General features: G+C 37.3%; 2 protein-coding genes and 1 pseudogene across 3 annotated transcripts in view; 2 read left to right on the top strand and 1 right to left on the bottom strand.

The window, feature by feature from the left end:
* PUS10 (pseudouridine synthase 10) overlaps window positions 1-2,920 on the bottom strand; it is a 57,601-nt gene extending 54,681 nt beyond the window's left edge. The window contains exon 1 of one of the 2 annotated variants that reach the window (XM_069494315.1): window positions 2,729-2,920. The gene's annotated coding sequence lies outside the window, so the exon portion shown is untranslated. Of the gene's footprint in view, window positions 1-2,640; window positions 2,705-2,728 lie in introns of those variants that run through there. The other variant, XM_069494316.1, reaches the window with a different exon arrangement.
* A 327-nt stretch (window positions 2,921-3,247) lies between these two features.
* On the top strand, window positions 3,248-26,312 carry PEX13 (peroxisomal biogenesis factor 13). Its single transcript, XM_069494497.1, has 4 exons — window positions 3,248-3,339; window positions 10,719-11,413; window positions 22,961-23,086; window positions 25,637-26,312. Exons 1-4 carry the CDS (start codon window positions 3,248-3,250, stop codon window positions 25,933-25,935), a joined length of 1,212 nt encoding a protein of 403 aa, XP_069350598.1. The 3' UTR covers window positions 25,936-26,312.
* LOC138400067 (programmed cell death protein 2 pseudogene) lies at window positions 8,713-9,662 on the top strand (annotated as a pseudogene).
* Window positions 26,313-26,607: the final 295 nt, after the last annotated feature.

Genomic DNA, 26,607 nt, shown 5'->3' with positions numbered 1-26,607 from the left:
AAGTCTCCTGTTGCCAGGACAGAGGGGTACTAAAAATTCAAATTACCTACTCACTCTATGTTTGGAAAAAATAAATCTGGGCTGGGCCAGGTGGCTCTCGCCTCTAATCCCAGCACTTTGGGAGGCTGAGGTGGGAGGATCACTTGAGGCCAGGAGTCACAAGCTGCAGCCTATGATGGTAGCCACTGAACTCCAGCCTGGGCAACAAGCAAGACCCTGTCTCAAAAACAACAACAACAACAAAACAGATCTGATTAGTGAAACAGTCCGCATTACCGTAAAATGATGAACTATTGGTATTTTATAAAACTATATGATTGCATGGCACTTGTGGCATGGTATAACTGTGGTCATACAGATAAAAGACAGCGGCACCTTTTAATTTGTGCAGTTTCATAATTCAAATGAAACTTACTTAAAACTTGTGGAAGGGTAAACTCTTACCAACAGCTTACTATGAAGCTGTGATTCTTACAGTCTATGTTTTCCAACCCTTTAAAATTCATTACTTACTTGCAAGTTTCTAAATATTTGCAGTGACTTACCAAGAGAAGTAGATCCTTGACACAACATAATGAGGAAGACAGGTATATAGTTCTACAGAACTCTTCACCATAAAAACCAGTTCAGCAGCCAGTACTACAAAAACCAGATTGCCTCTGGCTGGGTTCTAATTCAGGTGAATATGTGAGTCAGCAGGGAGAGGAAGAGAAGAAAATCAGGCTTGTATGGACACACCAGTGAGAACTTTCAGACACGAGGATTGGAAAACACTTATTTAGGGTGCCCAAGTAAATGTGGGCTCCAGGGTATTTTCAAGAAAGTATACAGAGTATGTGAAGAACGCCCTCTAAATAATGAAGTTCTGTGTGGTCACTATTATTTACAAGTGCTCTAATTCCTTCCCCCAGCCCATTTAATCTGTTAGTTTGATGCAGAGAAGGGATTGAGATTTTGTGAGGGGCTAAATATAAGCATTTAAAGTACATTCCTGACTATACCTCCTCACAGAGAAACTGTTTCTGCCTTACCCGTTATTTTAAGTTATTTTTTCTTCTTCTTTCCATTAGTTAAGATCAAGGATTTTATTTAAGTCAGAATTAACTTTTAACTCAAAAAGAGAAACAAATACACCCTCCTCCAATAAACAAATCAATGAGCAAGTGCTTTAAAAGGACATTTTGTAGCAAAGATTTCCCTGGGGACTCAAATGGCTACATTAAAATTTATGCTCTCTTTTCTTCAGTTAAGACTCAATGGACTTGGCACAGTGGCTCAGGCCTGTAATCCCACCACTTTGGAAGGCTGAGGCATAAGGATCACTGGATTTTGAGAACAGCCTGAGCAAAGACCCCGCCCAGGTTCTACAAAAAAAAAAAAAAAATAGCTGGGCCTGATGGCCTGCGCCTATAGTCCCAGCTACTAAGGAGGCTGAGGTGGGAAGATTACTGGAGCCCAGGAGTTTCAGGTTGCAGTGAACTATGATCTTGCCACTGCACTCCAGCCAGGGCCACAGAGCAAAACTCTGTTTCCCACCCCACCCCGCCCCCCGCGCCCCGCCAAAAAAAAAAAAAAAAAAAAAAAAAAAGACTGAATGTTTATTTCTCCAATACGTTCACTAGAATAAAGTTATCATGCATATCAATAAATGACACATTACAATCTCCTGGCTGAGGTTCCTAAACCTGTTGAGAATTACAAAACCTCTTCTGAGTAATTTGAAGGGCTCCTAAACAAACAAACAAACAAAAAAACCTCTTGAATATGTGTGTGCGTGTGTGAATAATTGAGCTACGGATTTACAAACCTCTCAACATCATTTTCACCTAGCAACAATCTAGCGACTTCCCCAGCACCGTAACATTAAAAGGAGGAAATATGTTACGCCCTGAATTTGGTTGTTTCCTCTTGATGTGATGTTAGGATTTCATAAAATATCAGAAGTCAGTTGTGCCATATCTGATGTATTATCTTCGAAAGCAAGCTCTGAGAAATGCATCCCACATTGTAACTTTTCCAATGTTGGTTGCGGTAGTCAAGATTTCAGACTTTTGTTTACGTGTTTGTTTTACAGAAAGAACAAGTTGCAGCAAAACCGCCTCCTACATGTCAGGATCCCTACTAATTGAATCCCTTCTCCACAAACCAACGATAAGTAAGTAGCCCACTTCTCGTTTACTGGAAGAGAGAAAGGACTTTCTGTCCACCTGTTGGACGATTACAAAAACCATTCATTGGAAAACGAAGGCAGCAGCAAGCAGGCATGAGAAAAACCACCAAAATGAGCAGATTGACTTTGACATCTTGAGATTTTTAAAAAACCTCTTTCCATATAGAAGGGTGTCACTCGTCCTGTAGCACGGGGGTGAGGTGTAGATTTCCAAGGAAGGAGACCACAACTTCACTGGGCTCCCGATACACTCAGCTATGGAATCTACTGTGGACTCTTGAAAAGTTCATCCCAAGGTCTAACCTCCAGCCTCTGTTTTGGCCAAGCAAGCCCTCCCCGCTTCGGTCAGGTCCCAGAAACTTCCTACTCACCCCTCCTAGCCAACAAAGCCGCTCTAGCAGGAGGGAAACGATCCTCTCCATCCCCACCTCTCCGGCACCCAATCCGTACCCCTCCAACCTCAGACCTGCCAGCCTCACCTTCTCCCAAGACGCTAGAGCCTGAGATTTAACCCCTTCTGGCCCTCAGAAGGAACAGGGAAGAGTAAAGACAACGCACCTATTGCGTCTAGCAATTCGGTTCCCCGAGGAAACGAGAGCTTTAGAACGAAAGTACCAGACCTCTCTCATAAAAACTAAGTGACCTTTCCAATACTCGTTTGTAGGGAAATCTGTAAAACTGCCTGGGTTGCCGCCTCATACCCCACCTAACCTGCGAGCGTAGGAGTGTGGAGGGCTTTACTCCCTGTCCTGACCGATCAAGTCCCAGAGAAGCCTCAGTGAGGACTCCGATGTCTAGGGTATAGTAGCCGCTGCCAGAAATATCGATGAGTCCTTACTCTCAGGTTTAGAACAGAAACTCTTTCTGGGGCAAATAAAAAGCGTTTCCTCCCATAAATTAGTGGCATCCTCCTGGCATCTGGTCCCAGCTGGCAAAGCACCACAAGCCCTGTCCTGACTGCAGGAGTGGGCGGGGAGGAGGACTCGGTGTTCCTCCCATTGCGCCTGGCGCTCGAGGTGCTAGCGTACTCAGGCCTGAACAGTCCGGGCAAGGAGCGGGAGCAGAGTGGTGGTGGAGATGGCGTCCCAGCAGCCACCTCCCCCGAAACCCTGGGAGACCCGCCGAATTCCGGGAGCCGGGCCGGGGCCAGGACCGGGCCCCACTTTCCAGTGAGTGTGGGATTCTTCAGGGTGTGAGTTTGGTGGGCCAGAGCGAAGACTTGGCAGGAGGCGGTTGAGGCCGTTGTTGGGGGAGGTATCCCCTCCCCCCTCATGCAGCCCCCAACCTTGAGTGTGGAGGTTGAGGTGGAGCCGGGGCTCTTGCGGAGAGAATTTCAGTGTCTGACAGCTGTTTCTGACCCGGCAACTCGCGACAGCGACGTTTTTTCGGGAGCACCTGGGCGCCTTTCTGGGTCCCTGTGCTTGGAGGAAAGGGTGGCTTTCTGTTTGCGGGATACTGACAGAACTGTTGGACCCCCTTTAACGCTTTAAGACTTTTTGGTCTGTAGCACTTGAGAGCGGAGTTTGCCCAGCCTCAGCATCAACAGGGAGCAGTCTCTTGTAAAAGCTAACCTCAAGTTGGTGAAAGGCTGAAAGGTTTTACGCCAACTGGAACCCAAGCTTATACGCTTTGTGTTCTTCTCCAGCATAATTCAGCTAATGTTTCGGATTGAGATTTGGAGTAGTAACTTTAAAGCAGGAGTTCTAAATCTCAAGCCTATCGATGCCGTTTGTGTGTAAAATAGCGTATTTTTCTGAGGCCTATGGTTTTTGGTCTGTTTTGTTTTTAATCAGTATCAAATGGTTCCACAACTTTAAAAAGGTTAAAACCTACAGAGATAGAAGAGTTTCAAGGCCTTGTCTATTTTGTGTTTGTCTCTGGACATCTTAATTCAGATGGTGTGAGTCGAATGTTAAATCACCTGCTGTTGTAGGTTTTCCTAACGCTTAAAAATCCCCAACATATTGGAACGTATTTCTGCATGTTCTGAAATCTTTTCTTTAAACGCTAAAATGTGTTAACACAGTAACTACTTAATTTATGATAGATACATAACAATTAATAAGCTTTAATTACACTGTTAAGCCAGGGTGACATTTTCTGCTTTTTTTTTTTTTTTTTGAGACAGTCTCATTCTGTTGCCCAAGCTAGAGTGCCGTGGCGTCAGCCTAGCTCACAGCAACCTCAAACTCCTGGGCTTAAGCAATCCTCCTGCCTCAGCCTCCTGAAGAACTGGGACTACAGGCATGTGCCACCATGCCAGGCTAATTTTTTCTATATATTTTTAGTTGTTAGGTTAATTTCTTTCTATTTTTTAGTAGAGACAGGGGTCTCGCTTTTGCTCAGGCTGGTCTCTAACTCCTGACCTTGACCGATCCTCCTGCCTCGGCCTCCCAGAGTGCTAGGATTACAAACAAGCGTGAGCCACTGCGCCGGGCCTCTGCTACCTTTTTATGAGTGTTTTCTTTTTCTTTTGCATTTGGACTGTTCGTCGGACAATAGAGGTTTTATTTTCGTATCTGTTAAAGTTCTGTTTATGTAAAAGTAACCATTTTCCCACTTTTTTCATTATGAAGTATTTTAAACACATAGAGATTAATAGAGAGTAAGATACTACCTGTGTATTCAACACCCAACTTTAAGAAATACTTACGTGCCAGATTTGCTTCAGATTTAAAAAAAAGAGAGAGAAACAGTTAAATCCTCCCATTCTTCTTTCCAGTGGTAATAACTATGGTTCCTATTTGGTGTTCAGTGTACCCAATAATGTTTTTATACTTTAGTATTTAGGTTTGTGTGTATTATGTATATTTTATATTTAAAGCTTAGAAACATAATATATATTATATATTATTTGTAATTATAGGCTGTATATTATTTTATATATGTTTTTCCTCTTTTTTTCTGTTGCTCACTTTTCTGTTGGCTTTATCTTTGCTTATCAATTTGTAAGAGTACTTTATTGTTGATAATCCTTTTTTATTTGTATATTTTGCTAATGTCTTTCATTCTGTGGCTTCTCTTCTTTATGTTCAATTTTTTGTACAGAGGTTTTTAATTTTAGTACAGCCAAAATTGTCATTTTTTTGTTGTTGTACTTTTTGTCTTGGTTAAGAAATCCTTTCTGCCTAGATCAGGAAAATTTTTCTGTATATTTTCTTTTAAATGTTCTGGTTTTCACATTCATATCTTTAACCCACCTGGAACTGACTTTGTTGTACAAAAGACAATGTGAAGTAGGGAATCTAAGTTTTTTTCCATATGGACAACTAATTGTCCCAACACCATTTATTGAGTAGTGTATTCCATCCTAGTTTAGAATGCCATCTATCTCATATGAGTTTTCCTAAATGTGTGGTTCTGTTTTAGGCCCTTTCTGACATGTTCTATTGGTCTATTTGTCTATTCTCAAGCTAGCACTACACTGTCTTAATTAGAGTTTTGTAATGTTTTGGTATTTACTATGTCAGGAGTCTCCACACATTGCAGTTCTTTAAAATTGCCTTTGTTACACTTAGCCTTTATAAAAAGACTTACTGGGATTTTTATTGGAACTTTGCTGATTTATAGATCAAGTGTCTTTCCATCCATGAATCTTGTGTATGTTACAACTGGTGAGAATTTTTATCATCTTTTTTGCCTTAAATAATGTTTTATAATTATCTCTATGAAGTTTTTTCCCATCTTTTATTATCATTCGTAGATTATATATATGTTTTTGGTTGCAACTGTAAGTGGGATATTTTTCCTTTCACGTTTTCCAGTTGGTTACTAGCAGATGAATCAGAATGCTATTGATTTTTTAAAAATATATAAATATTATGTACAGCATAATGTCAAACTCTTAATTTGTTCTAATGGTTTGGTTTGAATTTTCTTGTGTTCCATGTAGACAATTCTATCATTTACAAATAAACTAGCAGAGAGAACCAGGATCCTTGTACTGGTCCTGACTTCCATTGGAATGCCTCCGAAGTCTCACTATTAAGTAGGATGTTTGCTTTTTGTTTTTATAGCTATCCCATTGAACTTTTCTCTGTCTTGCTCAGATTTTTATTATAAAGAAGTATTAAATTTTATGAATGACTTTTCTGCATCTGTTGAGATAATTATATGTATTTTTCTTTAATATAAAAATGTGATTTATTGCATTAATTAACTTTCTAATGTTGAGTCATCATTTCTTGCATTTCTGGATGAACTCTGCTTAGTTGTGACTTTTTTATTAATATGTGCAATCCTGAATTCTAATATTTTTAAGATTTTATATATATGTACCTAGGTGAAATTGAAATTTTCTTTCTTTGTACTATACTTTTCTGGCTTTGTGTCAAAGTTTTATAGCTAGAGAAATTCTTCTATTGAATCTAATATTTATTCCTTCATGGGTAGACTGTCTTCTCCTTAGTAGCCTTTAAGATTTCATCTGATACCTTGGTCTTCTGTATCTAGATTTGAATATACAGACACACATATATAATTTATATTATACAGATTTATTACACTGTATCTAGATTTGAATGTACAGACACATATATAATATTGTTCTCTCCTGCTCAGGACCCACAGAGTTCATATGTCTTTTTTTAATTCAGGAAAATTGTCACCAGTTATACCTTTAAATATTGCTTTAGATATTGTTTAAGTGCTATTCTTTCCTATGTCTTCTGTTAAACCAGGAATAGTTTTTGTTGCAAGTAACAATATCTGACTTACTATACTTTGGACTATGAAGACATTTATTGTTAGCAAGAAGTCTAGAGATCTGCTGTCTCAACATTGTCATGAAGGGAACTAAATTTTTCCTAGCTTCTCTCTTTTTTTTTTTTCTTCTATCAGCTTTCTGACAGTTTTTGCCATCTCTGCTTTATTATTGCTCCTTTAAAAAGAATCTCTTTTTTTCCCTCTGGCTAGTTTCAAGATTTTCTTGGTTTTTGGTTTTCAGCAATTATACTTTGTTAGGCCTTAATGTGGTTTTCTTTGTATTATTCTGGGTGGAATTCATAGGGATCTGTGAATTCATACTTGAATCTGACTTTGCCTTTCATTAATTTCCGAAAAGTTTCAGCCATTATTTCTGCAAATATTGCTTCTGCTTATTGTCTGTTTACTCCTTTAACTCAAATCACATATAAGCCCTATATTTCAATATACTTGTATCTTACTCTTTCCTGTATTTTTCCTTTTGCTTCTCGTGCTTTCTTCTATGTATTTTCTTCTGAACTTTCTTCTAGTTCACTGGTATTTTTCTTTCAGTGTGTCTAATCTGATATTAAACCAGTCATTGAGTTCATAGTTTCAGGTTTGTTTGTTTTTAGTTTTAGAATTTCCGTTTGGTCCTGCTTCATAGTTTCTATTATCTGCTGAAAAATCCCAATCTTGCTTTTTTTTTTTCTTTTAATATATTAAGCATAGTTGTTTAAAGTCTGCCTAATAACTCTATTATCTGGATCCCCTCTGGAGCTTTTGTATTGTCTGATGTTGCTCTTTTTTTTAACATGTAATTTTGTCATCATATAGGCCCAATTATTTTTTAATGAGTGCTGGACGTTGTATATAGACAATTTAAGGTGATTTGAGGTATGATATCTTCCTCCAGAGACTTACTTTTGACCAGAATTTCAGGCCACTAGCAATCTAGTATATAGCTCTAATCCAATCAAGAATTAAGCTGATTTGAAACTGTGGTTTTAGTTCCTGCTAGGGGCTAGTCTATTCCTGCTTACCTTTTCACCCTTACTCCTAGTGTATATCCCTTGAAGGTCCCAAGTGTGGGGGTTGACTATGGCCCTCCTCTTTAGGATTCTCAACTCTAGTTTATGTCTCTTTAGCTGAGGAGTCTATTAGAAGCTCTGCTCAGCTTCTCATCCTGTCAACTATCTCTTCTGAAATTGGCCCTAATCCCTAGAGAAACATCTCAAAATATCATGCTCTCTGTTTTTTTTTTTTTTCTCCTGGATTTTGAATCCAGAATTCCTCAGTGCCTTGTTCTTTAATGCTTCAAATAGATATTTTTCAATTTTTTTTTCCTGCCTTTCTAGTTGTTTTCAGTGGAGGGTTAATCTGATTATTTCAACTACCATTACTTAAAGTGAAATTCCCAAGTTCTGCATTTCCATTCTGCTTTGTAGTGTACAGCAGCTAATTTTCTTCTTGCTTAATAGTTGCAAGTCAGCTCTTGTGGCTGTATCATGTCTAAGATTTCTAATGGAATTTTTAAAAATATTTACCTCTTTATTTCATTTCCCTTTTTATTTCACAGATGGTGCTTCATTTATCTCTTTGATAATTTTAAACATATCTAGAATCTTTGAGCTTTTATATATAATTAGTTTCCTTTGAATGAATTTTATTCTTCCCATTGATTTTTGTTGGCTTGGTTTCTTAGTGTTTTTACTTCCTTGTGGTATTTTTTATATGCTTATATTGAGTAGGAATTTTAGAGTTCCGTTTTCTCTCCTTTCTGTCTTCCATAATCCCCTGTCTCTGTCCAGTAGGTTTCCTGTTGCCTCTGCCTGTTCCCTCAGCACCCACTCACCCCTATGCCAGTTCCCCAGCAAGGAGGGCAGGCGGGCGAGTGGCCCACAGCGTGGCTGGGCAGGGCCAGGCTGCCAGGGCCTGGAGGCCTGGCCTGCGCGCTCTGCAGCTGCCGGGTGGCCTTCCTGCTGCAGGCGTATGTGCCGCTGCCCCACCATGCCGACGCCTTCCACCAATGCCTGCCTCTTCCTCTTCTGCTGCTGCGAGCTTTTAGGAATCAGCTACCCAGGAAAAATGACTTTTACTTATATGAGACACCTTCTCAGAATCCTCCCCCAGAAACAGGAGAATCTATGTGTTTCCAGCTTAAGTCTGGCACTCATCTCTGAAGGGTTTGTGGCTGTTTAGGCCCCCAAACATTCTCCCGATGTCACAAGGCACACTAGTGCTGTAAGGTGCATCAGGGTCTCAACTGGAGATCAGGACACAAGCAGGCGTGTTCACAGCCAGTTCGTTTGGACCATGCAATTCCAGACCACAACTTCCTTTTTCCGAATTTGAAATTGTAATAGAAACAGAAGATGAGGTTATGCCTCAAGTTGTGGAAAAGGAAGATGCTGCAGAGATTGTGGGAGCATAGGTGAAGCACTTGAGGAAGAGCTAGATTCCATGGCAAAACGTGAATCCAGGGAGGATAAAATTTTCCAAAAGTTTAAAACTCAAATAGCCCTGAACCAGAACAGATTCTCAGATACGCCAGAGGTCTTGCCCCCATCTGGATTTCTGGTGAAAATATCCCTCAAGAAAAGGATATTCCAGATTGCCCCTGTGGTTCCAAGAGAATATTGAATTCCAGGTTATGCCTCAGCTGCTGAACTACCAGAAGGCCAACAGACTGGGCAGGAGTGTGGACTGGGGCATCCTGGCTGTCTTCACCTGTAGAGAGAGCTGTAGCTTGGGTACTGTCTGTACAGAGGAGTATGTGTGGAAGCAGGATGTAACAGATTTACCTTAAAGGCATCTTAAAGCCTTAAAAAATATTAATGATCTTACACCTTGTAATTCCTTTTCTAGGACTTTATCCTGAGGAAATAATTATACCAGAAATAGAGGCACAGAGATACGGAGATAGAGATGTTGCTTGAGGCATTGTTTACAGTGTCTAAATATTAATAAAAATGTCCAATGATAGGGAATTAAATAAATTTTGGTGTTACAAAGTGGAAGGCTACACAGTCTTAATGATACACACCTATGTGGACACTAAATAAGATATAGATCTAAATTGACACTAGATACCATTATAAGTGGTATTCATGGTATGACCATATTTTTGTAAAAGTATTTATACATGTATATGTGCACAGAAATAAATCTAGAAAGACAAAACAAGACCTATTATTAAACTATAATAATTAAGATAGTGCCATTTAAGTACAAAGATGAACAAATATCTAGTTGTAACTGACCTTGAGAAAATGAACAAGTGTCTTAAAAAAGAAACCACAGATTGGAGATAATACAGTCATGCACTGCATAACGATGTTTCAGTCAACAACAGAATACATGTATGACAGTGGTCCCATAAGATTATAATACCGTATTTTCACTGTTTTAGATGCACAAATACTTACCATTGTGTTACAGTTGCCTGTACTATTCAGTACAGTAACATGCTATATAGTTTTGTAACCTAGAAACAATAGGCTGTACCATATAGCCTAGGCGTGTAGTAAGCTATACCATATGGGTTTGTATGAGTATACTCTGTGATCACAAAATGACAAAATCACCAAACAACACATTTCTTGTAACGTATTCCCATCATTAAGTGACACATAACTATATTAATAATGCTAGGATAAGTAAATAAGAATTCAGTCAGCTATTTTATCTTACTCATTTTGTCTTAATGAGATTCTAAGCATCTGAATATTACAGACTATTTCTAACTCAAAACATCTTCAGTAGAATCTGTCATAGCACTAGTTATATAGGAAGGGTTCAATAGTTGCTTTGAATTGAATTTATTGTGGGTTAAGTAACCATTTTGAATCTTTTTTGGTTTTAGATCTGCTGATTTGGGTCCTACTTTAGTGACAAGACCTGGACAACCAACACTTACCAGAGTGCCCCCACCTGTTCTACCAAGACCATCACAGCAGACAGGAAGCAACAATGTGAACACTTTCAGACCTGCTTACAGTTCATTTTCCTCTGGATATGGTGCCTATGGAAATTCATTTTATGGAAGCTATAGCCCTTATAGTTATGGATATAATGGTGTGGGCTATAACCGCCTCCGTGTAGATGATCTTCCACCCAGTAGATTTGTTCAGCAAGCTGAAGAAAGCAGCAGAGGTGCATTTCAGTCCATTGAAAGTATTGTGCATGCATTTGCCTCTGTCAGTATGATGATGGATGCTACCTTTTCAGCTGTCTATAACAGTTTCAGGGCAGTATTGGATGTAGCAAATCACTTTTCTCGGTTAAAAATACACTTTACAAAGGTTTTTTCAGCTTTTGCATTAGTTAGGACTATACGGTATCTTTACAGACGGTTACAGCGGATGATAGGTTTAAGAAGAGGCTCTGAGAATGAGGATCTGTGGGCAGAAAGTGAAGGAACTGTGGCTTGCCTTGGTGCTGAGGATGGAGCAGCTAACTCAGCAAAATCTTGGCCAATATTCTTGTTCTTTGCTGTCATCCTTGGTGGTCCTTACCTCATCTGGAAACTGCTGTCTACCCACAGCGAGGAAGTAACAGGTAAGGGAACGGGCTCAAAAACCATGTAACAATGTCAGATTTCAAGAATATATTTGTTAAATTACCTTTCTTTATGTTAACTTGTATTTACTATTTTGATCCAATATATATTTTAAGTTAAGACCTTCAAAACTGGAAGAGGAATATGTCGCAAAAACAGGTTTGCTGATTGATTTATTATTAGTTCAGTTTAACAGTAAGCATTACCTTACTGTTATAAAGGTACTAAAACTTGGTGCTGTGGAGTATACAAATATATGTAGGGCATAATCCCTATCTTTCTCAACCTTATTTGAATATATGTTAAGACACATATACAGGTAATTGTAATTAGGCAGAAAGAGTGTGGTAAGGACTATGACAGAAGGTTTCTTCAGCTTTTTTTTTTTTTAAATTTTTATTATGGGTACATAATAGTTCTGTATCTCTATAGGGTACATATGTTTTGATACAGAGATACAATGTGAATCAATCAAATCAGGAAAATTGGAGTATCCATCACCTCAGTCATTTAACATTTCTTTGTGTTAGGAACATTACAGTTCCATTCTTTTAGTTATTTTAAAGTGTACCCTAACTTATTGATTATAGTCGCTTTGTTGTGCTATCAAATATTGTTCATTCTATCAAATTATCTAACTATATTTTTGCACCCAGTAACCATCCCCACTTTATCTCCCTCTCCCCATTACCCTTCTCAGCCGCTGGTAACTGTCCTTTTACTCTCTGTCTCCATGACATCAATTGTTTAGCTCCCACATATGAGTGAGAACATGCAAGATTTGTCTTTCTGTCCTTGGTTTCTTCAGTTCCATTCATATTGTTTCAAATGGCAGGATTTCATTCTTTCTTTTGGCTATATAATATTTCATTGTGTACATGTACCACAATTTCTTTTTGTCCATTCATCTGTTGGTGGACACTTAGGTTGATTCCATAGCTTGGCTATTGTGAATAGTGCTGCAATAAAAATGGGAGTGCAGATACCTTTTTGATATACTGAATTCCCATCCTTTGGATATATACCCAGCAGTGGGATTGCTGGGTCATCTGGTAGTTCTATTTTCAGTTTTTTGAGAAACCTGTATACTGTTCTCCATAGTAGTTGCACTAATTTACATTCCCACCAACAGTGTATGAGGGTTCCCTTTCTCCACATCTTCACCAGCATTCATTATTGCCTGCTTTTTTGATAAAAGCTATTTTAACTGGGAAGAGATGATATCTCATTGTAGTTTTGATTTGCATTTCGCTGATGATTAATGATGTTGAGCATTTTTTCATATACCTGTTGGCCATTCATGTGTCTTCTTTTGAGAAATGTCTATTCAGATCCTTTGCCCATTTTTTTAACTGGATTATTTGATATTTTTCCTATTTAGTTGTTATTCTAGTTACTAATTCCTTGTCAGACAGGTAGTTTGCAGATATTTTCTCTGATTCTGTGGATTGTCTCCTTAATTTATTGATTGTTTCCTTTGCTGTGCAGAAAGTTTTTAGCTTGATGTGATCCCATTTGTCCAATTTTGCTTTGGTTGCCTGTGCTTTGGGGGTATTACTCAAGAAATCCTTGCCCACACCAATGTCTGGAAGCATTTCCCTAATGTTTTCATTTACTAGTTTCATAGTTTCAGGTCTTAGATTTAAGTCTTTAATCCATTTTGATTTGATTTTTGTATGTGGCAAGAGATAAGGGTCTAGTTTCAACCTTCTGCATATGGATATCCAGTTTTCCCAGCACCATTTATTGAAAGAGATTGTCCTTTCCTCGCTACATGTTCTTGGCACCTTTGTCAAAGATAAGTTCACTATAGATGTGTGGATTTTTTCTGAGTTCTCTATTCTGTTCCATTGGTCTCTGTGTCTGTTTTTATGCCAGTACTGTGCTGTTTTGGTTACTGCAGCTCTGTAGTATAATTTGAAGTCAGGTAATGGGATTCCTATAGTTTTGTTCTTTTTGCTCAGGATGGCTTTGGCTATTCTGGGTTCTGTATGGTTCCGTATAAATTTCAGAATTCTTTTTTCAATTTCTGTGAAGAATGTCATTGGTATTTTGATGGGAATTGCATTGAATCTGTAGATTGCTTGGGGTATTGTGGACAGCAATATTCTTCCAATCCATGAGCATGCAGTATCTTTCCATTTTTTTATGTCCTCTTCAACTTCTTTCATCAATGTTTTATAGTTTTCATTATAGAAATCTTTCACTTCTTTGATTAAGCTTATTCCTAGATATTTTATTTTATTTGTAGCTATTGTAAATAGGATTGCTTTCTTGGTTTCTTTTTCAGAATGTTTACTGGTGGCCTATAGAAATGCTACTGGATTTTTGTATGTTGATTTTGCGTCCTGCAACTTTACTGGATTTGTTTATCAGTTCTGATAGGTTTCTCTAGATAAAAAATCATATCGTCTGCAAACAAGGATAACTTCTTCCTTTCCAGTTTGGATGTCGTTTATTTCTTTCTCTTATCTGATTGCTCTAGCTAGAACTTCTAGTACTGTGTTGAGTAACAGTGGTGAAAGTAGGCATCCTTGTCTTGTTGCAGATCTTAAAGGAAAGGCTTTCCCCATTCAGTATGATACTAACTATGAAATCTGTATATATGGCTTTTCTTGTGTTGAGGTAACTTCGTTCTGTACCCAGTTTTTTGAGTTTTTATCATGAAGGGATGTTGAGTTTTATCAAATGCTTTTTCAGCATCAGTTGAAATGATCATATGGGTTTTGTCCTTTGTTCACATTGATTGATTTGCATGTGTTGAACCATCCTTGCATCCCTGGGATGAATCCCATTTGATCATGATGAATAATCTTTTTAATGTGTTGTTGAATTTGGTTTGCTAGTATTAATATTTTATTGAAGGTTTTTGCAACTGTATTCATCAGAGATATTGGCCTATAGTTTTCTTTTTTTGTTGTGTCTTTGTCTGGTTTTGGTATCAGGGTGATACAGGCCTCATAGAATGAGTTTGGGAGTATCCCTTCCTCTGCAATTTTTTGGATTTGTTAAATAGGACAAGTATTAGTTCTTCTTTGAATGCTTGGTAAGATTCAGCAGTAAAACCATCAGGTCCTGAGCTTTTCTTTGATGGGAGACTTTTTATTACTGCTTCTCTTGTTATTGGTTTATTCAGATTTTGGATTTCTTCCTGGTTCAGTCTTGGTAGGTTGTATGTTAGAAATTTATTCATTTCTTCTAGGTTTTCCAATTTATTAGCATACAGTTGCTCATAGTAGTCTCTAATGATCCTTTGGATTTCTGCAATATCAGTTGTGTATGAGTTATAATGTCTCCTCTTTCATCTCTGATTTTTTTGGTGTTTTTTTAATCTCATAACTTAAATACTGTGATCTCTGATTTTATTTATTTGAGTCTTCTCTCTTTTTTTCTTAGTTAATCTGGCTAAAGGTGTGTCTATTTTGTTTATCTTTTCAAAAAACCAACTTTTTGTTTTGTTTATCTTTGGTATTTTTTGTTTCAATTTCACTTATTTCTAACTCTGATCTTTATTATTTCCTTTCTTCTAATTTTGGGTTTGGTTTGCTCTTGTTTTTCTAGTTCTTTGAGATGCATCATTAGGTTGTTCATTTGAAGCTTTTCTACTTTTTTGATATAGGCATTTATTGCTATAAACTGTCCTCTTATTACTACTTTTTCTGTATCTCATGGGTTTTGGCATGTTGTGTTTTTATTTTCATGTGTTTCGAGAAATTTTTAATTTCCTTAATCTCTTCATTGACCCACTGGTCATTCAGGAGCATATTGTTTAATTTCCATGTGTTTGTATATTTTCCAATATTCCTCTTGTTATTGATTTCTAGCTTTATTCCATTGTGGCCAGAGAAAATATTTTGTATGATTTTAATTTTATTAAATTTTTTGAGACTTGTTTTGTGGCCTAACATTTATTGTATTCTTGAGAATGATCCATGAGCCAAGTAAAAGAATGTGAATTCTGCAGCTGTTAGATGAAATGTTCTATAAATATCTGTTAGATCCATTTGGTCTATAGTGGAGAAAGTTCAATGTTGCATTGTTGATTTTCTGTCTGGATGATCTGTCCAATGCTGAAAGTGGAGTGTTGAGGTCTCCAACAATTATTGTATTGGGGTCTATCACTCTCTTTAGCTGTAATAATGTTTGCTTTATGTATCTGGGTGCTCCATTGTTGGGTGCATATATATTTAGAATTCTTATATCCTCTTGCTGAATTGACCCCTTTATCATTATATGATGACTTTCTTTTTCTCTTTTTACAGTTTGTCTCTTAAAATCTATTTTATCTGGTAGAAGTGTTGATACTTGTAGTCTTTTTTGGTTTCCATTTGCATGGAATATCTTTTTCGATCCCTTAATTTTCACTCTGTGAGTGTCTTATAGGTGACGTGTATTTCATCTCATTTAATTGTTTCGACAACCCAAAGAAATAGGAATTATCCTCATTTAAAAGTGACAAAACTGAGATTCAAAGAACTCATTTATCTAGTGTTACATCTTTGATAAAGCAAAACTATAAATAAAGCCAGGGCTGCTTGACTGTTAAGCCCATATTCTATCAACTGGTACAGAGTACTAGCTCACTTTAGAAAAGTGAAACTAACATTTTTGTCCAGGAAAAAATGGTATCCGAGTTAATTTTTTTTTTTTTTTAAGAGAGGGTCTCAGCTATGTTGCCCAGGCTAGAATGCAGTGTCATCATCACAGCTCACTGTAACTTCAAACTCCTAGACTCATATGATTGTCTTGCCTCAGCTTCCCAGGTAGTTGGGGCTACAGGTGCACGTCACCACGCCTGGCTCAGTTTTCTTTTTTTTGTAGAGACGGGGTCTCTCTCTGTTTTGCCCAGGCTGATCTTGAACTCCTGGCCTCAAGCAATCCTCCCACTTGGCTTCCCAAGGTGCTGGGATTACAGATGTGAGCTATTGTGCCCAGCCTGAGTTAGATTTTTGAAAGATAGGTAACATTTCATCAGTTAGGTAAGAAAACAAAGACTGTCAATCCGGTAGACCAGTTTGAAGAAAAATAGGCAGAAAATATGAGATTTGTTCAGTAGTTATCCTATAATATTGAATAGAAGAATAGTAAGAAATAAAGCTGAGAAATTAGGTTGAAGGCTAATGGTAGAAAGTCTTAATTGCCATTATGAGACTTAATTTCCATTTAGTAAGGAATGGATGGTTTTTTGGTAGTTTTTGTGTGTTGTTTTATTTTTTAGCAGGTTGTGACATACATATAATATAAACAGTGCTCTAAAGAGGTCAGTCTGTCTGAAGTGTTTATGATAAATCAGTAGAAATTAACTCTGTTGAAATTAAATGGTAGGATTCATAGAAGATTTGGGTTATGTTCACCTTTGTATTCCTAATATCTAACAATGTGTTTGGCATGTGGAAGGTATATGATAAATATGATGCTTTTGCATTAAACTGGATGAGAGATAATGAACTAGGATTTGTGAGAAACAGGATTGATGTAATAGAACCAATGGGTATAGTCACTGACCAAATGTGGTACATAAAAGGAAAGAAGGAATTAACATGCCCTAGTCCTTTAAATTTGGGTTTTCAGAGAGATAATGTTTTATTCATTAATTCAATAAATATTTGTTGAGTGCCCACTACATGCTAGTCACAGTTGTAGGAACTAGGGATATAGCAGTGAATAAAGCGGATTAAAAAAATCCCCTCCCTTGTGACAATCTGATGGGGAGAGACAGTAAACAAATAAGTAAAATATATAATAAGTCAGAAGGTACTAAGTGCCATAGGAAAACAAATAAATCAGGCAAGAATGTTGGGGAGTCCCAGGTGTAGATACTGGGATTGCAGTGCTACATATAGTCAGGAAAGTCCTCCCTGAAGGAGATGAGGGAATAAGCCCTGCAACTCTGAGGGAAGAGTGAGGCATAGAGAATGGCAAAAGTCCAAAGGTATTTAAGTGGCAGTGTGCCTGGTATGTCATGTGAACAGCAAGGAGGCCTGTGTGGTTGGAGCAAAGTGAGAGTGGCAGGAGATGAAGGTGGAAGATTACAGCATGTAGATGGTGTAAGTCCATAGATATTTGTAAGAACATTGGCCTTTATTTTGAAATGGGAATCCATTGCAGAGTTTTGAGCAAAAGAATGATATGCCCTGACATACATTTTACGAAGAAAATCTTTTTTGCTAAGAATGGTTCTTAGGTAGAGCTAGAGCAGAAGAGGCCAGTCGGGGAAACTCAAGAGACCATCACATTAATTCAAGTGAGAGATGATGGTGGCTTGGCTCAGAGTGGCAGTGACATGGGTCCTGAGATGGAGTCAAATTGTGGATATGTATTTGTAGGTAAAGTCAGTAAAATAAATGTAGAGAAATCACCCGGAACAACTGGTTTGTGAGCAATTACCATTACTTTGGTTGGGGTTATATTGAGCTTGATGTGCCAGTGGGTCATTCAAGTTGAATTTGAGAAAGTGTCAGAAAGCAGTTTTAAAGGGAGGACAGGATCTTAGAAAAGAGGTAAAAAAAAAAAAAAAGGAAAGATCTAAGAGTCATCCACATAGCCCAGTGCGGTGGCACACACCTGTAGGTAGTCCCAGCTACTCAGGAGGTTAAGGCAAGACGATCACTTGAGCGGAGGAGTTTGAGGTTACAGTGAGTTATGATCATGCCACTGCACTTTAGCCTGGGTGACACAGCAAGACCTCATCTCTTAAAAAAAAAAATAGTCATCCATAGAAACATAGAAGTGGTAGTTGAAATAGTATAAGTGGATCATATTACTGTGGTAGAAAGACAGAAAATAAGAGGGGGTAAAATGGAAATCAGGAACAACAGAAATAGAATCATGTGATTGCTACGTTGTAGAGGCAGGGATGAAAGAAATTTTCAAGAGTAAGAAGAAGGATGATGAATGATGTGAGGTGCTATAATAAGTTAAGATCAAGAATTGAAAAAAGATGATTAGATTTGACAGTTGGAGATTATCAAGCTCCAGCAAGTAGATTTGGCAGAGTGGAGAAGACAGAAACTGTAGCAAGAGATAAGGGGTAAATAAAGTCAGAAGATGTGGAAAAAGAAAAGATTAGCAATGAGTGGAAGGAGAGGAAAAAATAATAGCCTAGTTGAATGATAAAGTCAATGTGGTTGTTTTCGGGTTTTGTTTTGCTGTTTCTTTGTTTTTTTTTTTTAAGAAGAGAAGAGATTTGAGAATGCTTTTAGGCTAAAAGAAAGGAGGCAGGCCGGGCGCGGTGGCTCACCTGTAATCCTAGCACTCTGGGAGGCCGAGGTGGGCGGATCGTTTGAGCTCAGGAGTTCGAGACCAGCCTGAGCAAGAGCGAGACCCCATCTCTACTAAAAATAGAAATTATATGGACAGCTAAAAATATATATAGAAAAAATTAGCCGGGCATGGTGGCGCATGCCTGTAGTCCCAGCTACTCGGGAGGCTGAGACAGGAGGATCGCTTGAGCTCAGGAGTTTGAGGTTGCTGTGAGCTAGGCTGATGCCACGGCACTCACTCTAGCCTGGGCAACAGAGTGAGACTCTGTCTCAAAAAAAAAAAAAAAAAAAAAAAAGAAAGGAGGCAGGAGAGGAGCTATTGTAAATAAGGGGAAGACAGATAAGATAAATGATGAAGAAGCTTCCCATCTCTCCTATTGTAAGAGAGGCTGTGATCCAAGGAACCAGGTAAAAAGGAGGAGCAGTTCTTTATTTGAGGCAAATGAAGGAGAAATGTGTAATGATGCAAAGAGATTTTTAAGGAGAAGTAAAATTGAGGAAGCTTATGTCCTATCACTTTAACTGCTTAGAGCAGGAATTGGTGAACTATGGCCTGTGGGCCAAATTGGCCTGCTCCTGTTTTTGTACAGCCCACAATTTAAGAATGGTTTTTATATTTTTCAGTAGTTGGAAAAAAATTAAAAGAATATTTAAAAAATCAAAAGAATTTGTGACGTGAAAATTATGTAAAATTCATATTTCAGTGTTCATTAATAAAGTTTTATTGAAATGTGTACTCATTCATGTACATATTGTTATGCCTACTTTTGCACTATAACAGCAGAATTGTTTGCATAGAGACATGTGGGACTCTCATTGTTCCACGCTTCTGTATACTACAAATCTCAATAACTTAGTTGTAATTTGACACCATATTGAGAAACATATACATTGTTATACTACAATGTGTTTTTTAAGATTTTGAGTGCATACATGACACACAAGAAGAGAAAAGTGGACTTTGAGTGTCATACTTTTCTTTTTTTTTTTTGAGACAGAGTCTCACTCTGTTGCCCAGGCTAGAGTGAGTGCCGTGGCGTTAGCCTAGCTCACAGCAACCTCAAACTCCTGAGCTCAAGCGATCCTCCTGTCTCAGCCTCCCGAGTAGCTGGGACTACAGGCATGCACCACCATGCCCGGCTAATTTTTTCTATATATATATTTTTAGCTGTCCATATAATTTCTTTCTATTTTTAGTAGAGATGGGGTCTCGCTCTTGCTCAGGCTGGTCTCGAACTCCTGAGCTCAAACGATCCGCCCACCTCGGCCTCCCAGAGTGCTAGGATTACAGGCGTGAGCCACCGCGCCCGGCCTCTTTTTTTTTTTTTTGACAGAATCTCTCCATTGCCCTGGGTAGAATGCAGTGGAGTCGTCATAGCTCACTGCCACCTCCACCTCCTGGGCTCAAGCTATCTTCCTGCCTCAGCCTCCTGAGTAGCTGGGACTATAGGTGTGCACTACCACGCCTGGCTAATTTTTTCTATTTTTTGTAGAGACTTTCTTGCTCTTGCCCAGTCTGGTCTTGAACTCCTGGGCTCAAGCGATCCTTCCTCAGCCTCTCAGAATGCTAGGATTACAGACATGAGCCACTGCTCCTGGCCTGAGTGTCATACTTTTAAGGCACAGTATAGTATAGATTATTTTCTTATTGAATTAGATGGTAAAGTATTGTATTTATTATGCAATGACGCTATAGCTATGCTAAATGAATGTAACACACATCAACATTATGAGACTGAGCACTCATCATAGAAAATCAACAGTCAGAAAAATTAGAAAATTTAAAATGGAAATTTCATCACAGCGAAATTTCCTCACCAAAAAAGAAGAAAAAAAGAAAATGAGGCCACAACCAAAATAAATTTCTGAGAGGCTCATTTGTTAGCCAAGCAAAGAAAGATGTTTAGTAACAGTGATTGCAATAGCCAAAGATATGTGTCCGGAGAAAGTAAACTTGGTTAAGACTATTAGCCTTTAGGTGAGTTTCTTAAAAAGCTGAAGGCATTTGGAACAGCATAGCCAACTTAAAACAAAGCAAATGATTTGACTGTTTTTCCTTGGTTTGTGATGACCCAACAGACATTAATAGTTGCTATGGTTTGAATATGGCCCCCAAAGTTCATGTACTGAAAACTTAATTCCCACTTCAACAGTGTTAAGAGGTGGGACTTTTAAGAGGTGATTAGGTTAGATGTTATCCAGGGAGTGGGCTCATCACAAGGATGGGGTACAGAAGCTAGTTTGGTCCTCTCTTGCTTGCATTGTCTTGTCATGTGGTGCCTTCTGCCATGTTATAACACAGCAAGAAGGCCCTTACCAGATGCAGCCCCTTGATTTTGGACTTATCAGCCTCTAGAACTGTCAGCAAAATAAGTAAACTTCTGTTGTTTATAAATTACCCAGTCTGTTGTATTCTGTTATAGTGCCATAAAATGGACTAAGACAACAGTGCTCAGTTGTTTATTTGAGGGGGTCAATGATGAATTAGAAGTGGCTGAAGAATTAGCTTCTGTGAGTAGTCTGTGTGGTATAAATACTGGCACTAATATTTTCAAAGAAGTTGAAAATACTAATTCAGTACAACCTGAGGTGGAATCTGCTAAGATGTATTGAAGCTGATGGTGGTGAAAATATAGGTGGAGCAAACAAAGACTTAGTTGGACAAAATTTACAAAGCTTTTGAAAATACGGGAGGTGGTTTGTTTTATTTTGTTTTTATGAGACAGGCTCTCACTCTGTCACCCAGGCTAGAGTACAGTGGTGTCATCATAGTTCACTGCAACCCCAGACTCCTGGGCTGAAGCAATCCTTCTGCCTCAGCCTCCCAAGTAGCTGGGACTACAGGTATGTGCCACCATGCCCGGCTAATATTTTTGGTTTTTTTTTTTTTTTTTTTTTTTAGAGATGGGGGTTTTCAATCTGTTGCCTAGGCTGGTCTCAAATTCCTGGCCTCAAGCAATCCTCCCACCTTGGCCTCCCAAAGTGCTGGGATTACATAATGATGTGAGCCACCACAACCCTCTCCAGTTTTTTAAGCCTATGGTTATTCATTATATTAATGTTACTCATCATCAGGTTTATTGCAGAAAATATTTGAATTTATCATGTGTTATTGAACCAATAGTGTCAAGGTAAACTCTATTCACTCTTGTGATGTAAGCATTGTCAGTTTTGTGAATTTTTGTCAGTTGTAGAAACTGAAGATCAAGACTTGCCCTACCACACAGCGGTTCAATGGCTTAACAAGGCTTAAGTTTTATTTTTTTGAGATTAAGACCAAGACTGAAATTTTTCTAAACAGAACCACCTTCAACCACTATTATTAAACACTTTTAATTGCTTTGGAAATCAGCTTTTGCTGTAGACTTGGTTATATTCTTAATAAATTTAACATAAAACTATGAGGCAGAACAGCGCTTATATGCAAAACTTATGCTATAATAAAGTTATTTTGACAACAGCTAACATTGTTTGAATCACAAGTAATATCACACTATTTTATACACCTCCCAGGCTGTCAAAAGTTAAAATAAGAAGCAATATCTCCATTCCTATACAAGTTTGCAGCAGATATATTTTCCAAGCTCAAACCACAATACTAGAGCATTTTTTGGAGCTCCATGCAAGCACAAAGGAAATTTCCATATTTCAGAATCCATTTAACTGTGCAATTGAGGAGCTTCCATTTAGTCTTCATTTGGAAATGATGAATCTGCAATGTAATGATATGGTAAAAGGCAAATATCAAGAGAAGAATTTAACAGAATTCTAGTCTATTAATCTTCCAAGTAATGAACATGCTCAACTAAAACCACACACTTACAGAAGTGAAATATTCTCTCCCTAAAATGTTCCAATCTGCTAAGTAGAACTGTATTACACACACACAAAAAAAATTGTTATTACATTTTGAATTTTATCAATAAAAAAATTATGGAAATTGTTTTTTCTCTTGTTATATCAATAACCACACAATGTTTTGCCTCTTGGTCTATAAAACCTAAAATATTTACTATCTGACCCTTTACAGAAAAAATTTGCCAACTCCTGGCTTAAAGTAAGTGAACTGAAATTTGGAGCTTAAAGAAAAGGAAAAGGTTCATAATATCCTAGGGAATGAATGTTTGGTTAATTTAACATAGTATTTACTATAGAATTTACTTGGGAGGGGAGGATGTTTGGCAAATAAATTTATGCAGTTTGCAAACCATAGCCAGTGAAATACTTGCATTTTTCTTTTTTAAATTTTACTAACCTAATCTTAATTCTTGATTTGGCTTATAGACAACATCAACTGGGCAAGTGGTGAGGATGACCATGTAGTTGCTAGAGCAGAATATGATTTTGTTGCTGTATCTGAAGAAGAAATTTCTTTCCGGGCTGGTGATATGCTCAACTTAGCTCTCAGAGGTAACAAATTATGAATAAGTTGAAATTATCTGTGAATTTTTAATATTTATAAAGATAATGTTAAAAACTACAACAAAGGATCTTGTTCATTGTTAGTTAACTTTGAGGTAGTTACTAGAATCTTTCGTGTCAATTTAGATTTCCAAATCTGAGGGAGTCAGGGAGAAATGTCCCATCAGAGTTGTTCCAATATTTGACTGAGATAAGGAAAGTCTTTGTTTATATAGCCTCTTCTAAATTCAAAACACTTGAATTACAGTCTCCATTAATCCCAACAGAAAAACATGAGGTAAGTACTAAATGAAATAAATCTAATAAGCCAAAGGAATCTATTAAAAGCATCCCTATCTGTCCTAGATTTCTGGGACTGGTATTGCTTGCTTTATTACTTGAATAGTGTTTACTGAAACTTTATCATAAATATTTTAGGAATTGTCACAAAGGATTATAGACCCTTAGCAAGAAAGTTATACACATCTCAGGCTTATTTTTTAACCAAGTCACAAATAGTTTTTAATTACTCCAGGCAAAATGACCTTTTCCTTCACCTTTCCCCAATAATAATTATCAGGATTTTTGTGGATTTTTAATTTGTATATTTGTGGGTATTCAGATTTATTGCAGAAAGTTACATTTCATTGGTAAAGGTACTAGTAACCATACAGATGTCATTTATAGAATACTTACTATGTAAAAGGTACTATATTTTACATATTTCATTTGACCCTTACAATAATACTATCAAGTGGTACTATTATCCTGTCCTTGTTTTACACAGGAGGAAACTGAGACTCAGAATGAGTAAATTTTTCAGTATCACAGAGCTGAACAATGAATCTAGGTTTGTCTGACTTCCAAGCCTATGCTGTTAATCACTCTGGCTAACTTTTTCATGGGAGGATCTGTTAATAGAAGCTTTAGCTTTATTGATTTTAGTCACTCTACATAGAGAAAATACCTTCAATGTTCAAATCATTCATTTTATGTATAAATAATTGAAAAATTTGGAAAAATTTTGGATCAAATTGCTAAATCTCTGCCTCATTCCTTCTTACATAAAACCTAGGCTTCAGCTGGGTGCAGTGGTACACATCTGTAGCCACAGCTACTCAGGAGGCTAAGGTGGGAGGATTGCTTGAGGCCAGGAATTGGAGGCTGTAATGTGCTATGCACCTATGAATAGCCTCTGGGCTCCAGCCTGGACAAGATAGCAAGACCCTGTCTCAAGGAACGAAAAAAAAAAAAAAAAAACGTTAGGCTTATAGGTATTACATTTGGTTTTTTCTTCTAGTGAAATAGCAGTTTACTACTTTGGATTTCAAAAGAATGATTTCTTTTTAAGATTTATTGTTAGAGACAAAGCCAACACAGATAATTAGTTTTAATTAATCTAGATAAAGAATAAAGAATGTCAAATGTTTCTTTCAATTATAGTATTTTAGAAAAGTTTTTGTATCATTATTTTGCAACTAATAGTCCCTCTTAACACTTTGGCTTTGCTTCCTTGCTTTCCTCCATTGCTCAAGAAAAGTATGTTTGAGCATTTAAAACAAAATCATTCACAGACATGGTTGATTTGTTTTATTTTTTTCCTTTTATTATAGACTATTAAACAGAAAAAGTCTTGTATTATGCCTCAATCATAATGTTGAACTAAAATTGTAACTGTTAAACAGCTTTTTGAAGACATGGATGAAATAGATGGGAAAATGTTATAGAAAATTGAATATATTCAATAATCTTTCCCACTCTAAGCTCAGAGTGTTGCCTTTAACTTTTTGTCATGTGGCTAGAGACTACTGGGGTCTTAAATTTTTTCCCCATCTTGGATTCAAATTAGCATTCACTATCTTCAGGATTGTTTTATTATAGTCATATAGAATGAATTTTGTATTTTGGCCAAAAGTATACAAAGAAAGATGACTGCAGGCCAGGCTCAGTGGCTCACACCTGTAATCCTAGCACTTTGGGAGGCTGAGGCGGGAGGATTACTTAAGGCCAGGAGACCAGCCTGAGCAAGAGTAAGACCCCATCTCTACAAAAAATAGAAAAATTAGCTGGGTGTGGTGGCATGGGCCTGTAGTCCCAGCTGCTTGGGAGGCCGAGGCAGGAGGATTGCTTGAGCCCAAGAGTTTGAGGTTGCAGTAAGCTATGATGATGCCACTGCACTCTAGCCCAGGAGACAGAGTAAGACCGTGTCTCAAAAAAAAAAAAAAAAAGAGAGAAAAGAAAGATGATTGCATAAAAGTATATGTTTTCTATACTTATTTCTAACTTAACCTATTGAGATGCCAATTTAAATATGAAAGACATTGATGTTAGTTGAAGTGTAAAATAAAAAATATAAATTATAAGAATGGACCCTGGACCCCTGGAACTGTTAAGTTTACTCAGCATTTCATTTTCAGTATACATGCATGTACTGTTTGTTTATATATTCTATTTATTATGTGAGTGTAACACAGATTTTATGTAATATATTTTACCGTCAGTATTCTGTTCGACCTCCAAAGTATGTTCTAATTACAAGGCTGTCTTTTTTTCCATCAGAACAACAACCCAAAGTGCGTGGTTGGCTTCTGGCTAGTCTTGATGGTCAAACAACAGGACTTATACCTGCAAATTATGTCAAAATTCTTGGTAAAAGAAGAGGTAGGAAAACGATGGAATCCAGTAAAATTTCCAAGCAGCAACAATCTTTTACCAACCCAACACTAATTAAAGGAGCCACGGCTGCTGATTCTTTGGAAGAACAGGAAGCTGCCTTTGAATCTGTTTTTGTTGAAACTAGTAAGGTTCCAGTTGCACCTGATTCCACTGGGAAAGGTGGTGATAAACAAGATCTTTGATATCTTTCATGTTTGCTTGCAGTTGAACAGTACTTTAGAGTACTTTTAAAAATTATTTCTCTGAAAGAAGTTAATCTACAATCCAATGAAACCATTTGTTATTGGCTATTCCAGGTGTTTTGCTGCTAGAAATTATTAAAGTTATACACTAGTATGTTGGTCTGGTGACCTGTTCACATTTTACAAGTTATTGGACCATGAGGACATTTCACCTAGATTTTAAGATTGTGGAGACTGTTTTCATTTTCAACTTATTTAAATCCCTAGGTTTATTGGAAGAGTTAAGATTGATGACTATAGAATATACAGTTTGCTACGATAGGGATCATTAATGCTTTTTAAACTTCTGAATTAATTTACTTGGAATCTTCAGAAATTGAATGATAACAGAAATATGAGAACAGGGAAAAATTCTAATTTTTTTTTTACAACCTTAAGTAAATTAAATAATAAAATTTTCTGATCTATATTATATGCAGTGTTGGGTTTGTGTTTTCACCCACAATTGATACTATTATCCTTTATTGTATTTTTAAAAATTTATTTTGAAAAGGTCACCAGAAACATTCTGAAGAGATGGTTCTAGAATGACAAGTATTTAGCCCCAGTAGTTTCCCCTATTGTTTTACTATTTTTGCTAAGTTTGAAAATTATCTTTCTTATAAATTGTTT

The sequence above is a fragment of the Eulemur rufifrons genome, chromosome 19 (genome assembly GCF_041146395.1).
Source record: "Eulemur rufifrons isolate Redbay chromosome 19, OSU_ERuf_1, whole genome shotgun sequence".
In the NCBI taxonomy this organism is placed as follows: Eukaryota; Metazoa; Chordata; class Mammalia; order Primates; family Lemuridae; genus Eulemur; species Eulemur rufifrons.
The sequence above is the reverse complement of the archived record's forward strand: the minus strand, read 5'-3'. Positions and strand labels throughout refer to the sequence as shown.